Source organism: Lissotriton helveticus, chromosome 1_1, assembly GCF_964261635.1.
Source record: "Lissotriton helveticus chromosome 1_1, aLisHel1.1, whole genome shotgun sequence".
NCBI lineage: Eukaryota > Metazoa > Chordata > Amphibia > Caudata > Salamandridae > Lissotriton > Lissotriton helveticus.
In genome coordinates, this window is record NC_136057.1 from 1,271,547,742 (window position 1) to 1,271,562,994 (window position 15,253).

Here is a 15,253-nt window from a genome sequence, read left to right on the forward strand (position 1 = left end):
GGGTCTTGGTGCGGAATTTCCAGCGCACAAACAACGGACAGCCGAGGTGGACCGGACCTTACCTGGTACTTCTTTCCACGAGATCAGCGGTTCGGGTGGAAGGCAAAAAGAACTGGGTGCACGGGACCCATTGTAAACGGGTCCCTCTGCCCCTTCCATACGACCGGTGGGTCAACGAAGGAATTGCCGACTCCGAGACAGAATCCATACCTCGCTTCATCCCTTTCAGCGATGCACGTTTAAAAGAAACTGGTACCGAAAAGGAGAGTGATCATATTTTACAAGGACTTGTGCCACCGTCTATGCAGTTGGACACTACCGAACCTGAGACATTGTTTGAAGACCACACCGTACCTGGGAAACAACAATATAATCTAAGGTCAAGACAAAGAGACTAATAAAAAAACAAACGAATGTGATTTTCCCTTCCCCCAAGAACTATTTTTGATTTTTTCAGCTCTCTCACTCTCAGGAAACTTGCTCATTTTTGAACCGCCATCCGGTTCTGCTGCTAGGGTCGCGGTTGAAGGCTGGGAGGTGCAACTGGGGACGTTTAGGTCAACGGTTCTGGTTGGTCCAAGGGAGTTACCCCGGACTGAACAGAGCGCACTCCCTGGCAGAACCAACCTACCACCGCGGGCAGCAACTAGAGGATGGAGTTTCCTAGGGTAAAGAGACCTACCAGACTCCCGAACATTGAAAGACAACTATGCACTGTACTGGCCAAAAGAAGGTTTTTGATAACATGTATTTTAATGTTGTGTAGCATAACGATGTTTTTGACTGGTTATACTCTATTCGTATTCCAAGTTACTTTTTCAAATGACACCCGGCCACAGCCTCCTCCTACTATCTCTCCACACTACTTTCACCCTCTACCTGAACACGAATCTGCCAGAAGACTCGAATTTGTAAATAACTCATTCATTCAACTCCTACACCAACACCAGTCCATCATGAACACATCGAACTGTTGGATATGTGGACTCATGCCACACACTACGGATAAGGGTATCCCATACTTCATCCTGCCTTTCAGTTATTATGGTTCTCTGTGGGCTTTCCAGACTATGTTCCTATTCGCCCTAGAACCATACCCGACCCGTTCTACTGAAAGTGATTCCAGTAACAAGGCACTAATAGCAGGGATAAGAAATATGAGTAGGGAGTTCGACACCTATCTTACGATTCCCAAAGATGAACTCACTCCGTACACTCGTTGGAACGTAACTAAATATGGGGTTTACCTGAGTAAGAGCCAGACAGCAAAGAAATCCCGCCCAGTTTGGATAGTACCCAACCGAGGTCACTTATGTTTACAAGGTATCGGCAGGGATCCCAAAGCACAATTAGGAAAGAGTATATGCACGGAAACCTATGTGTTCGCTTCCCGAACTTCCCCTATACTATTAGCAGCCAAAGGCACGTATTTCGTCTGCCATGACCAAGCTCACACCTGGTTGCCCCCTGACTTCTCAGGTACATGCTTTATCGCATTTCTGCTGCCTCCCACCTACACGGCCAGAGCAGATTACCATCGGACAAGGACAGCTAGAGGTGTCGTGAGTAAAGACGACACCGCGGGTCAGGAATTCGCTGACTTCGCAAAGGGTTTTCTGCCATTTTGGGGGCCTATGGTGAACAGCAGGAATATTCGCCAGTTATCGAGGATAGTTGAATCCGCCGTGATTACAACGGCCGGAGCTCTTGGCAATTTGACAACCGAACTTCAGTCGGATCGACTTATGACCCTTCAGAACCGAGTTGCCCTAGATATCATACTCGCCGATCGTGGTGGTGTGTGTAGAGTGATCCAATCCAGTTGTTGCATTTTCATCCCTGATAACGCACCGACGGTGTACCAGGCCATCTCTAGGTTATACAATATATCTGGTTCCCTTCACGTAGAAAAAGGGGACTGGTCCTTACTAGGGTGGTTCTGGGGACTGATCGCTACATGGGGATGGAAAACACTGATCTTCATTGGGATGATCTTACCACTTCTGTTTATGTTTTGCCTGTGTGTACAGTGCGCTCCTGCACTATGTGGCCTCTGTGCTACGTCATGTGTACGGAAGCCTGTGTCAAGGGACGAACTGAGCAACAGAATGATGCTACAACAGCATCTCCACGAATTTCTTCATACAGATTTAGACTCGGATTAACATGAATTATTGCCTTATATGAGGGCAAAAGCAGGGTCTGTGGTTCTGAAATTCTGGACCCTACCGTTGTCCCGGTATCGAGGTCCAATACTCGTGTCCCGAAACATCAACGTACCATGACGAATTTGGTGTCGACGAACCGATAATGATTAGGACATCATTCCTATGCATTTGCGTCATGATCGAGGCATGCTAACACCCCTGAATCGTAGTTTCCGTCCCGACCCCCCAGCCTCCATTTTGTAAACGGTATCCATCTTGTGTCTTGCCCTCATGATAAGTCAATTAAAGGTCGAGCTTGATCTAAAAGGACACGTCCACCTTCCCTGACTTCCCCCTGACCTGTCCCAACTGACTCCCTTGCCTCCAGCCAAACCTGTTTAGGCAGCTCCTCGCCCAGTGGCCAAACACGATAGCATCAATGCACAACATACCACAAACCATTCACCACATACAGATCATGTTTTCTACACACATACACACCTGTCCACGCTCCCTGTTTATGGCCAGTTTTATGACTAGGAGGTGCCTTCTTTTATTGGAGCTTCACCGATATCTGATGGGAATTCCGGGCCTGGCTAGGTAATCTATCACGAATTGGACATCTAAAATACGGGCTTGCCTACATGACTTCGCTCTTTTGTATTATTGTAGAAATATGTATATAGCCATATCATAAACTCAAGAATTCTTGCTTGCAGCTATTATTTTTGTATATAAGGAGAAGGCTGGTTCTGTAAAAACGAACAGTCTCCTGAGAACACGTGACCCGTGCTTGTCGTGCTTCTAGGACACCTGTTACTTGGTAGCTATCAATAAAACTTGATCTCTGACTGCGACTAGAAGACTCTGTGTTTCTGTGGTCCGAAACAAGGGGGAACTCAGAGGTCTTCGGGTGTTATCCCCTGACACCACCGGGTTCTTAAAAACCCGGCACCTCACACAGAGATGCATGACCAGTGTACATCGCTTCTCGCGCAGTGGCTCCTCGATCTATACTCCTACACGTCCCTGGTTGGGTTATCCTAGCCCCCAGAATTCTATACAGCCGGCAAGTTAAGGATCTGGATGGACTGTGCGATACTCACCCTTGGAAACCTCTATGCCGACGGTCACCTTCTCTCGCTGGAGCAGCTGAGGGAAGATTACAATCTTCTCCCAGGCCAATTCCTGCTCCAAAGACAGCTGTGCCATACCTGCCACGCCCTCTGGGGGCAGGGACAGAGGAACCCATCACACACCCTGTTCTTCATACAATCCTTAACGTGGGCAATGGTAGTCACCTCATAAACTTGCTCTATAGAGCCATTTGCCAGCTAGATGCAGAACCCTTGGCGGCCCTACATGACAATGAGTGGAGCCCAGCGTTGGAGTTTCCCAGAAGGTCTCCCACAATTCTAGATTCAAGAACATACAGTTCTATATCCTTCACAGTGTTTATTTATTCCCAGCGCAACTGAATCGTTACTTTCCGAGGCACAAATAAGCTGCCCACACTGTCCTACCCATGACACAGACTTCGCACACATGATATGGTCCGGCCCAGCACTCCAAGGCTACTGACACTCAGTTCATACCATCCTGCACAACGTCACAGAATTGACAGATTTTTACTTGTGGGAAGCATGCACGTTGGGACTGTTTAGACACAAAAAGCAGCAAAAAAGTGTGCATCCACTTCACAGCACTGGCACCCCTTCCCAAACGCACACTTGCACTCCACCTGCTCTCTCTTGCGGCCCCACCCAAAGAGGTGTGGCAGGTAGTGGTGCGTAAATGGGGCACTGCTGGGGAAAATACTCTGCGTTAAGAAACAGTCTGTGGCCTGCATAAGCGACCTATATCACCACAATGGGCCACCCTCCTCATGCATTTCCAACAAGTGACGGGGAATGATGACCTTCCCCAGTGAACATGCACGGATTCCCCTCTACCCACCGACTTGTAGATATCGACGCCCCCGCAGTCAGCTGTGAGCCAACCCTCCAGCCGTCTTATCGCAGTGCACCATAGTGTGCCCTCCCACCCAGGGATGTCACCAAATCCAAGCCACCAAGTTGTTGATGCACAGAGCCTCATGCTAAACTGCTTGCTTGATGTAAACATGGATTTTTTGGAAACTATCAAATGTGACGTTTACTTAACATGTAAAATCCAATAAAAACATTTGAAGAAAAAAACGAAGTGGGAATCAGCTCTGAAACTGTACCTCTGAAAGGAGACAGACTAACATGATGCGCTCAATCCTTTCATTGACAAGAGTGGCAGTATAGGGTTGCTTCCCACTTCAATTTCGTTTGCTTGCATTTGGGCTTCCGTTTTGACTTATTGGATACTTTGACTACAAATCTGACATTTCACAGAAGTGGCCTAAAGAGTGGGAGTGAGCCTGTGCTTTCGACTTGAAGTGGTTCCAATGCGAGGATTGTGATTTTGTCTTGTGTTTGGTGATGTACAGCTTTGGGTCTCCGTCCTGTATCGCCTGTGGGTGCAAGAGAGCACACTTTTCGCACCACTTCACATCATGTTCCAAGCCCATGCACCCGGGACATACCTTGTGTGGGTTCAGGAGTTACATCTGTTTTCTACAGCTGCAGCATGGTTCGAAACCTGTAAAACAGGCTTTTCCAAGGAGCAGCAAGTGAGATACTGGTAGCTCTTCAGCTACCAGTAACTCACGAGTTACTGGTAGTTCTGTAGCTACCTGTAAGTAGCTCTCCTGTGCCCAGGCCAGCCTTGTAAAGTAGAAGCTTTTGTTTAACTGATATAATATACGTATACCAAAATTGAAAAGTGAGTATTAGAGACAGAAATGTGTGTATTTTCAGAACTGATAAGCTCATAATTGACTTTTCTAAATATATTTTAAGCTGATATTTAAGTGATAAATCATGTGCATTGTGAAGCTTTACTACTAATATTATTACCTTGGTAACAAGGAGACATTCCAAATTGGCAAAGCCTTTTTTACAATTCTGCCTGATGCACTGAGGTGATCACTGCGGTAATTTTACATAGGGAAGTTACTAGCATAATGTTGTCTGATGAGAACCTTATTACAGCACTAATGATATTAGTAGCTCAAGATAATTTTTATTGATCATAAGTAGCCATTTTACAGAAAAGGTCGGAGACTCCTACGCTAGAGCTAGGAGGGGACACTGTTCCCTGGCACACCAGATTTCGTTTTAAAAAGTTATCTGAAGGCTAATAAAATTGGGAGTGGAGCTCCTGATCCGTGTAGCAAAGTGCGGAACGAAAGGACTCTGTCACTTGCATAGCAGTATCTGGCAGATCGTGGTAGTATTGCTGGAGAAACGTTTTCCGTATTTAGTCTGGCGCCTGGGGAGTATTAAAAGGGGAAGAGTCTGCAGTTTATTTACTCTTGCCTTTCACTGCAATCTTCACACACAACGATAATCCAGGATTTTACTAATCTGTGCCAAGCGATCAAAACCCTTCTTTCTAGACCCATATCTCAAAAGGAAAGTACTCCCAGATGGTTTAATCATGAATGCACGTTAGCAAACAGGAATTTACGCAAGGCATTATCAGCCACCCCAAGGTGTACAATAGATGTTCAAATGGCCAGAAAGAAGTACAATGAGGTGGCTGAAGGCAGAAAGAAGGATCTCTTGATTGAACGCTGGGAAATACTCTCCGAGGCTGCCAACCAAAAAAAGGGCAACATCTTTTGGGCAGCAGTAAGGGATCTTCGATCTATGGGCCAGTCATCAACCCCGATTAGCTGCAATATCTCCAGTGATGCATGGGTTAAACATTTTTTGGACATTTATGCCACACCGTTAACAGGTGTGGAAACCAATGTTTCCGGAAGCCCAGTACCCATAGAGATAAGTATTTTAGAAGTCACAGAAGCCATTAATCAGAGCCTAGGGAATAAAGCCCCGGGGCCAGATGGGCTCCCTATTGATCTAATCAAGTGGATTCCGGATTTCTGGGCCCCACTGTTATTGAATGTTTTTAATAGTCTAACTCTGGCAAACTTACCAGGCACTTGGGCCAAGAGTATAATAGTCCTGATTTTTAAGAAAGGAGATAGATCACTTCCATGTAATTATAGACCTATATCCCTAATAGACAACACCCTCAAAACTTTAAGGCGAGTTCTGTACAATACAATTCTGGCATGGACAGAAGAAAATGACATTTTAGACCCATGTCAGTTGGGCTTTCGGGCAAGGTTGGAACAATTGAACAACGTCTCAACCTTAATTTGATTGTCGGAAAATACACCATCGCACGGAGGTCCCCAATTTACATGGCATTTATGGACCTGTCCAAAGCTATCGACCTTGTAAATAGGGTGAAGCTGTGGACAATCCTTCTGGCAGAAGGGTTGGATGAGCCGTTGGTACACTTTTTAGCGTACCTACACAAAGATCTCCAGGCTCAAGTAAGGATTGGTATGGGAGGTGAGGTCTCGGGGACAATTGATGTAGGTAGGGGGGGGTCAGACACGGTTGTGTTCTGGCCCCCCTACTCTTCATTATATACATCAATGGGCTGAATAGCTCCTTGAAAACAGTTACTCAGGACGTCCCCAACATAAATGGGAACCCCATCCCTGTGCTCCTATACACCGGCGATGCGGTCCTCATAGGCCGCACCCCAAATTCTCTGCGTATTTTAGGTCTAAAACTTTAATAGGAATATGAATGGGTTAGACTTGCGGGTACATTTTAAGAAATTGTTTTTAACGTGCAGGGGACCAGGGAAGCGTGATATAGGCGCCATTTCAGTAAACAGCCAAAAATTCGATCATTTGTCTACTTGGGGTTGGTCTTTGCTGCGAACGGCTCCTGGAGTGAGCATTTAGTCCACTCCAGGAGCAAGTTCTCAAAGGCCAACAATCCGATCCTGAGCCTGCCCCGTCCCAAGACTACTGGGGCTATTTAAGCAGTCCAATAAATCTACAAACTTCAGTGCACTCCAGTGGCTACATATGGAGCTGAGATTTGGGGCATAGAGAAACCTCTAGGTATCCAACAGGAAGAAAATAGGTTCTGTAGGAAATTGCTGTGTACCCCAATCTCGACCCCCCCAATATATATGCCATAAGGAACTTAATATTAATTTTATATCTGATTTTTTCCGGGCCCGACCTGCACTTTTTTGGCTATCAGTGTGGAAGAATCAAGCAGCATCTCTGACATGGCGGATTATTATAGATTGCTTAAACTGTGATAAAGGGATGGAAATCCCATGGCTAAGAGGCGTGTCTCAAAGCCTGCAAAGTGTCAACAAAGAGAATTTTTCCTAGATCCCACATCAGTAGAAGCAGTCCCAAAAAAGGAACTGCGGGAGGCTTTATATTCCCTATATAACAGAGAGCGGGATGTCTTGGAATCTGGGAAAATACTTGTGCGCAACTATATCTCTATTGAACAGCATTGTCGCCCGCTTCACATATATTTGACTTTAGCAATGAGCCGATGGGAGAGGAGCCTATTGTTCAGATTAAGAGCAGGCACAATCAGATTTGCACTTTGTTTCCCTTTTGGCCATCATCCAAATTTTAACCAAAGTCCATGTCCCTGCGATGGGAGGAGTGACCAATCTATTATACACTTTTTATTTTTTTGTAAGTATTATCGTAAATACTCCAAGTGGCTTCTACATCCCTATTTTAAAAAGAGAAGACCGATTAGTTTGGATGTGGCCCATCAGTGTATATTAGCTTTAGATGATGTAGAATTGATTTTCCGCACTAGCACTTTTCTTAGAATTGCGATAAGAACACGCAGGTCTATGTTGGACCCCTGATCACTTGTGATATAATTGGGAAATGTTTTAATAGTTTTTATGTAAAAATGGGCTATTACTATATCTCTAAATATGATTGATGGCTTTGCGCTTTGCACTTTGCACTTTAGACAGATGGATTTTTTATACTTGCATGGATTGTTTGTGATGAATTATGAATTTGTGCTTTTATGGGTACAATGGTATCCGAATAAAGTTAAACTGAACTGAACTGAACTGCAGTTTAAAGTATTCCTCATAAGAAGTTGTTGACCTACGCAACCAGAAGAGGGTTGAGATACTGGATCAATTCCCACTGTCACACACAAATGACCTGGTTTCAGTGATGAGTGAAGCAGTGTAAAATAAACTACAAGTTTTTATGGCAGTGATTTTTAAAGGTTTGAAGGGAATGTTTTGCAATTAGGATGAAATGTTGGACATTGGCTCTGATAACAAAGTTGAAACAGAATTTCAAAATTTGGGGAAGAAAGATATTTTAACAGTGAGGAGCTGGATATGTAATTTAGAAGTGTCTATTCTAAGAAACGTATGGTGGCTGCTGTAGTGAAAATGCCAAAGCTGGTGGAAAAGGAGCAAATACCTGGAATAGCAGAATTTTACAAGAATTAACTATAAATTATGCTGTCAAAAACAGGGAATTTGAGGGCCTCGAAAAAGAAGAAAAGGCATGGTTTTAATACATGTAAGACTTTGAAAAAGTTTGTAAATGTTTTAGGGTGGGGGGGCACCATTATTGCCGAAAATTCTGAGTGGGAGTGCAGATCTTTGTCAATGTGGCTTCCAGGCTGAATTATGGTTTGGGGGCAGTATTGGCACATATGCAGTCATGGAAGGAGCACTTGTGCCTTGAGAGTCGAGGATATGGAAACACAGTATTTGATGACTGAATAGGAGGCCCTGTTGGGCCACCAATAAGTTTAAGAAAGTTTTTGTGATGCAAAATTTATGTTGAGAGTGAATCAACAACCACCTCTGCAATTTCCAAGGTTAAAAGGCTTGGATAATGTAGCAATAAATATATTTGGGTGGTTATGCAGTTGCAGAGACACTGCTTTGATGTACAATATGTGCCATCAGTGTAAAAATAACATGGCGGACTGTCTCTCAAGGTTAAAAATGAAGGGCACGGTTACCAATTAACACAATGGTTTTGAAAATAAAGAGCTGACATTTCAAGTGGTGGAGGTTACTCTTGGACAGGACTGGCTAGAATCTGTTAGAATATGTGTTCTGATGTCAGCTGAGGATTTTATAAGGGCAATTAGGCAAGCAAAGGATGTCATTGATGGGAATAGAATTCTTTGCAAGTTAAGATGAATAGAGGATGGTAGGGAAATGTGTAAACAGCGGGGCATTACACCCTGTGTGTCATCTGAAACTGACACAGGTGCATTACAGGCATTTGGGGATAACATGCAGCAGCAGAAGGTGAGATTTCTTTGTTGGTGGCATGGGAGAGATTTGTTCAACAACAGGATTGTGAAAAATGTTATACAATGTACAATAAATGACAAGGATCTGGGGTCAGTAACATACCAGATGAGGTGTTTGGACAATCCCAAATGTACCAAGGAAGAGAATGGCATCAGACATGATGAGAGCAATGGGTGGTAGAGAAGGAACACAATATTGCTTAATTGTATTTGCTTGTACTGAAGGCCAAAGGTCAATTTCACTAGACGCGTGACAACTAAGTAGGTGATTGACATAATGAAGACATTTATATGGAAATTGTAATGAAGGATATTTGGGTGTCGTTTACTTCAAAGAAGAGGAATATATATTTGGCCAGAAAATGGAAAGAACAGCACAAAGAGACATTATATCTAGAAATAAAGTTAGAATTGACCTGCAGCGGCTGACAAATGTAATGGAGGGAGGAGACAATGGGTAATCTCAGAACTAGCTTTGTCAAATTACACAACAGGGATCAAGAGGCAAACAAATGACAGCATGGATATTACAAAAAGTTTATCATAAAACATTTGATCGCAGTGCTATTGCAATTTTATGAGAGTGGTGTGTAAAACAGTCAAATACGTTTATTTAGTGCTATTCTATTTTATGTACAAGTGTCTATTTCACGGGTGTGTGTGTGGTGTGTGTGTGTGTTTAATTATCGACATTTTCCTGTGAATTTGCAAATAAATACTTTATGTTGGAGCCTCACCCAAACTCTCTTGAAGACTTCTATTTTATCTCATGCCATTGTTGGCTACAGGTAAAAGAAATAAACAAACATATATAAATAAGAATCTGGATTTGTGGAAGCCTCAACCTGCCTGGATGTCTCACAGTCAGGCTTCCAGGCCAAACACAGCACCGAATCCACGCTGATATCAGTAACCAATAACATCAGAATGGTCCAGGACAATGGTCAGGCAGCACTTTTTGTGCTGCTTGACCTATCGGCGGCGTTTGACACCATTTCTCACTGGATCCTGCTCTGAATACTTCAGGACATCGGGGTCCAAGGGAATGCACTGAAATGGTTGGCAAACTTTCTGACTGATAGAACTCAGACGACTAACCTGGGTCCTTTTCCGCTCTAAGACTACAAGAGTGACCTAGGGAGTACCGCAGGGCTCCTGTTTGAGCCCTACTCTATTTAACATTTATGTTACTCCCCTAGTGGGATTAGTGAGGAAATTAGGATTTAGTCACATTTCTTATGCTGACGACACTCGGCTTCTACTCTCTTTTGATAAATCTAATCCCAAAATCCAAGTCATCTTCTCGGAGGGTTTGAAAGCCATTGCTGATTGGATGAGGGACAACTTCCTTCAACTTTAAGCAGAGAAATTGGAGATTATGTTGTTGGGGGGGGGGGGGGGGCAGCGGTGAGCTGGACTCCTAGCTGGTGGCCAGAGGAATTAGGCTCTGCCCCTACTCCTAAAACAGTGGTCAAAAACCTGGGTGTCCGCATAGACCAGAAACTCACCCTGGAAGAGCATGCCACCACTACTACGGCAATGTATGTTTGTAGTCACTTGTAAATATATGTGTCTTTGTGTAGGACAGTGAGTAAATCTTCGGACTGTTAGAATTATGTAAAAATTGATGCAATCTTCTTTTTTCATCCACTTAAAATAAAAATATACATCTAAGGATTAAATACCTTAGTGTATGACTCTGCTCTAAATAAAAAAGACAGCAGAACAAAAACCAGTGACCGGGTCCTCTTTTTCTTTCCAACCACTACTACGGGGGCATGATTTCACACACTTAGCCTACTAAGGATTGTTTTACCTTTTTTACCCTCCTCCACACGAAAAATGTTGATACAGCCTGGTTAAGCCGGACTACTGCAATACCTTGTTGGTGTCAGCTTCTTTAAGCAAAATGCAGGTGGTCCAGAATACTGTGGCCCGCCTAGTAGCAAATGCCCTTCCCAGAATGGCATCTTTACCCCTTCTGCAACAACTACATTAGCTCCCAGTGCGGAAGCGGATTAAATTCAAAATATGCTGCATTGTTTTCAAAGCTCTCTAGGACCTGGGTCCTAACTATCTATCCGACTAATTTGTAAGGTACTTACTTTCTAGGTCCCTACAATCAGGATCTAAATCACTTCTTTGCATCCCTCGGTTTAAAAAAGATCCAATGGGTGGCAAAGCCTTTTCTCATCTTGCCCCCCCTCCCCTTTTTGGAACTAACTTCCCCTTTACTTACGTCAATGTCTAGACTACTTACAATTCAGAAAGCTGCTAAAGACGTATCTGTTCTAATGTGCGTTTGCTTGGATGTAGCTAGCAGTCCTAGCGCGGAGATACCCCTGACGGTGTGATTAGGCGCGATATAAATGATTAAATATCAAATAAATATCAATACCACAGCTCTGACACAAACAAGCCTCAAGAAGGTACTCAAGATGATGCCAAGAAAACAGTACATCTGTGTTTTCTTGAGTTATGTGATGTCATAAGGGTTTATAGGGAGGGCTATGTTGCCATGAGTTGTCCTACTGCAATAGTGAGGAAAGCTTGAAATCAGGCCTGAGAAGGGTGTAGTTTCCTGTTATACATGCAGCTTTTACTTGGAGCATACATACGTGAAAATGTTCTTAGTTCTGTTCTGAGCGGGAGAAGACCATGTCCGGATACAGCAAAGGAGAAAAGGGTCTTGACAAAGAGGGCGCCAAGAGGCACAGAAAGGTGATTCGGGACAGCGTCTGGAGCACCACCAAGCTTGCAATTTGCTGCTGAGCGCGGGCTAGGAGTCAAGTTCAAATCCAGCATCACCCATTAGGAGACCTACACTGCTCTCAAGGTCTTTCGGGAGAATGTACTTACAACTATCCAACAAGAAGTGGTGTGTGTATAGTCAATATTTTTGCATGCAATTGTTGAATAGTTACAACAACTTACTAGAAAAGATGTTTCTTAAAGGACAACCACAATACAAAACATTTTAGAAGGTCCTTGAGGCAGCCATAGAAGGACTAGAGTACAATTCAGCTACAAACAACAGTACAATTCACTTATATATTCTTTACTTGTGTGCAGGCCAGCTAAGAAATCACACCATTTCATATCAAGAAAAATATTACAAATTTAAAAGTTAAGCAGATAATATCACAAACTGAGCAGTGCAACTTTACCTCTCTTTGAAAGAAGTTCCATGCATTAGTGAGCCACTGATATCTTGGAAGACCATAGTTTGTCATCCTAGACTGCAAAGTCAACATATCTGACCACTGGACTGGGACCTACAAAACAAACAAAAAGAAAATCTTCATGTTTTGGTGAGCTTGGGGTGTTAAAATGTTATTTTGTGTTGGGGTGTATTTAAGAAAGAGAAAGAAGACACCACTCAATTTGCAGTATAAAGGTTTATTGATGATATATTTGCTATACATGACAGTAAACTACAAGCCTTCTGACTCACAACTTACAAAGATCAGCAAATAGCTGATATATATATATATATATATATATATATAGTTACTTACCCTTTAAGCATATGTTCGTAGTGTGCAGTCAGATTGCTGGTGTGGAGGAACGATGCTTCACAGGGTATGCTGGATGGGCAGGAAATGGGTATTCTCAGCATACATGCACCCAACACTGATGACAATGGGTTCTTTGGGCCCTGGAGACTGAGCCCCTACCTTTTGTTGGACTACCTATCATTTGGGCGGGAGTCTTTAATTGTGACCTAGACCGCCGCCTCGACAGGGTATAAAACCCTGCATGTTGGCAAGATTTCAGGAGACCATAACTAGATTGCAACTTGTCGACATATGGAGGGACCTCAATCCTTCAACCAAGGAATTCTCCTGCTATATCTCAACACACAAGGCCCATAACCGTCTGGACTGCTTCCTCCTGACAAAGGATGGTGCCCTGAATGTTCAGAGGATGAGCTACCAGGTTCAATTTGTGTCCGACCATGCCCCTTTGCTGTTGGAGTGTGGAGTGTACGGTCATCCGCCATGCATCCCTTTATGGCGGATATGCCCGTAGTCGTTCAAGGACTTGAATACACTGTAGACATGATGGGAGCGCTACAGGGCTTCTTTGATACAAACTTGAACACCGCTCAGTCGTGCAGTGTGGAGTGGGGGACACTTAAGGTGGTCAGCAGGGGTAAGAGCTTTAGTAAGACCTATGGCACTAGGAGGAAACTGGAGCAAGAATTGAAGGAGGGTGAGGAGCAACTTGCTGACTGCAGCAGGCAGCAGCGGTGCTTGGACGAGAGGCGGCAGATGCAGGCCTGACTGAGGCGCAGAGTCGAGTTGTAGCCATCTTGGATAGACTGGACTGCCGTGTCTGAAAAGACTACAGACAGCGGCTCCACCGTGAGGTTGATCGGTCAGGGCGCATGCTGGCCTGGCTGCTCAAATGTGAGGCAAATGTGCAGGCCGGAAGGTGAAATGGCAGTCGGACAGGTGGCAATTAATTTGCGGACCCCTTGGTGGGAGTGTATTCGCCACAGGTGGATGTTGAAGCTCATGAGATGGGGGACTTTTTGGATATGATCGTTATTCGTAGGCTGACAGAGGCCCAAGCTGAGGGACTCAGTGAGGACATAACGCTGGAGGAACCACAGGAGTCCCTCCAAGATAAGGCCCAAGGGAAGAGTCCCAGGAACGGATGATCTGCCGGCTGAGTATTATTAGGCTTACTCCGCTTCTCTGTCCTATTAGAAACTCTACACGAGGCTCATGCTAACGGTGAACTGCTGGTCCACATGCGGTAAGCTCTAATAATTATGCTCCCAAAGCTGGGCAAGGACCCAGGAGACTCCTGTTCCTACCGGCTGCTATGCTCAATGTGGAAGTTAAGCTACTCACTAAAGTGCTGATGTTGCAGCTAGGAGAGGTGATTACACACTTGGTCCAGGACAATTAGAGTGGCTTTATGGCAGGGAGGGGCATTCATATGAACCTGCAAAGACTTTCCCACATGATGCATGAGACTCGGGACACAGAATGCACCCAGCACTGATAGCCTTAGAAATCTAAAAGGCGTTTGACACCCTGTCCTGAGTGTACCTTTTGGAGGTGCTCTGATGGATTGACCTAGGTACAGGATTCCAGACCTTGGTGCGACTTCTACACACAGTGCCAAGTGCAAGGGTGCACACTGGGCAGGTTGCTTCTGATACATTCCAAATTGAAAGGGGTACACTATAGGGCTGCCCACTGTCACCACTCCTATTGGCATATGCAATTAAGCTGTTAGCAATACATCATAGGTCAGAAATGAGAATGGGGAGTGCGAGTGGGTGCCATAACACATATTGTGTCAATGTATGCCGATGACACACTGATATATGTAACAAACCCGGAACACTGTATCCTTCCTGCGGCTGATGGCCTGTGTTGGTGAGGTGTCAGGGCTTCAAGTCAATCGCCATAAGATGGTGCTGTTTTCCCTGGCATCCCTAGCTGGGATGGATGTACATAACCTGCCGTGGGTGACTGAGTTTCCGTTACATGAGGTTGCAGATGACACATGACCGCCGCCAGCAGTACAAGTTAAACATGGGAAGAGTGTTAGATGACCTTATAGCCTTTGTTCGATTCTTGACTGCGCTGCCGCTTTCAGTTATGGAAAGAGTGGCTTTGAGCAAGATAGTCCTACTGCCCGCTGCCTTTATGCAATGCAAAACCTGTTCTGTGTACCACCGTCTTCATTATTCTAGCGGCTTGATGGGCGTTTGCTGTCCCTAGTGTGGCGGGGTTTGCTTTGCGATCTTAAAATTTGACCTTGCAGAGGGGGGCCTTGGTCTCCCGGACCTTCAAAGGTACCAGCTTGCAGGCCTACTTCAGTATGCCTATCAGTGTTGCAAAG

General features: G+C 44.6%; 1 protein-coding gene across 3 annotated transcripts in view; it reads right to left on the reverse strand.

Annotated features, from left to right (window-relative positions):
- TSPAN12 (tetraspanin 12) overlaps positions 1-15,253 on the reverse strand; it is a 212,440-nt gene that overhangs the window by 37,963 nt on the left and 159,224 nt on the right. For all 3 annotated transcript variants that reach the window (XM_078680422.1, XM_078680439.1, XM_078680430.1), the window contains one exon: positions 12,556-12,663. In XM_078680422.1, the coding sequence (XP_078536548.1) occupies positions 12,556-12,663 (108 nt within the window). The remainder of the gene's footprint in view (positions 1-12,555; positions 12,664-15,253) is intronic.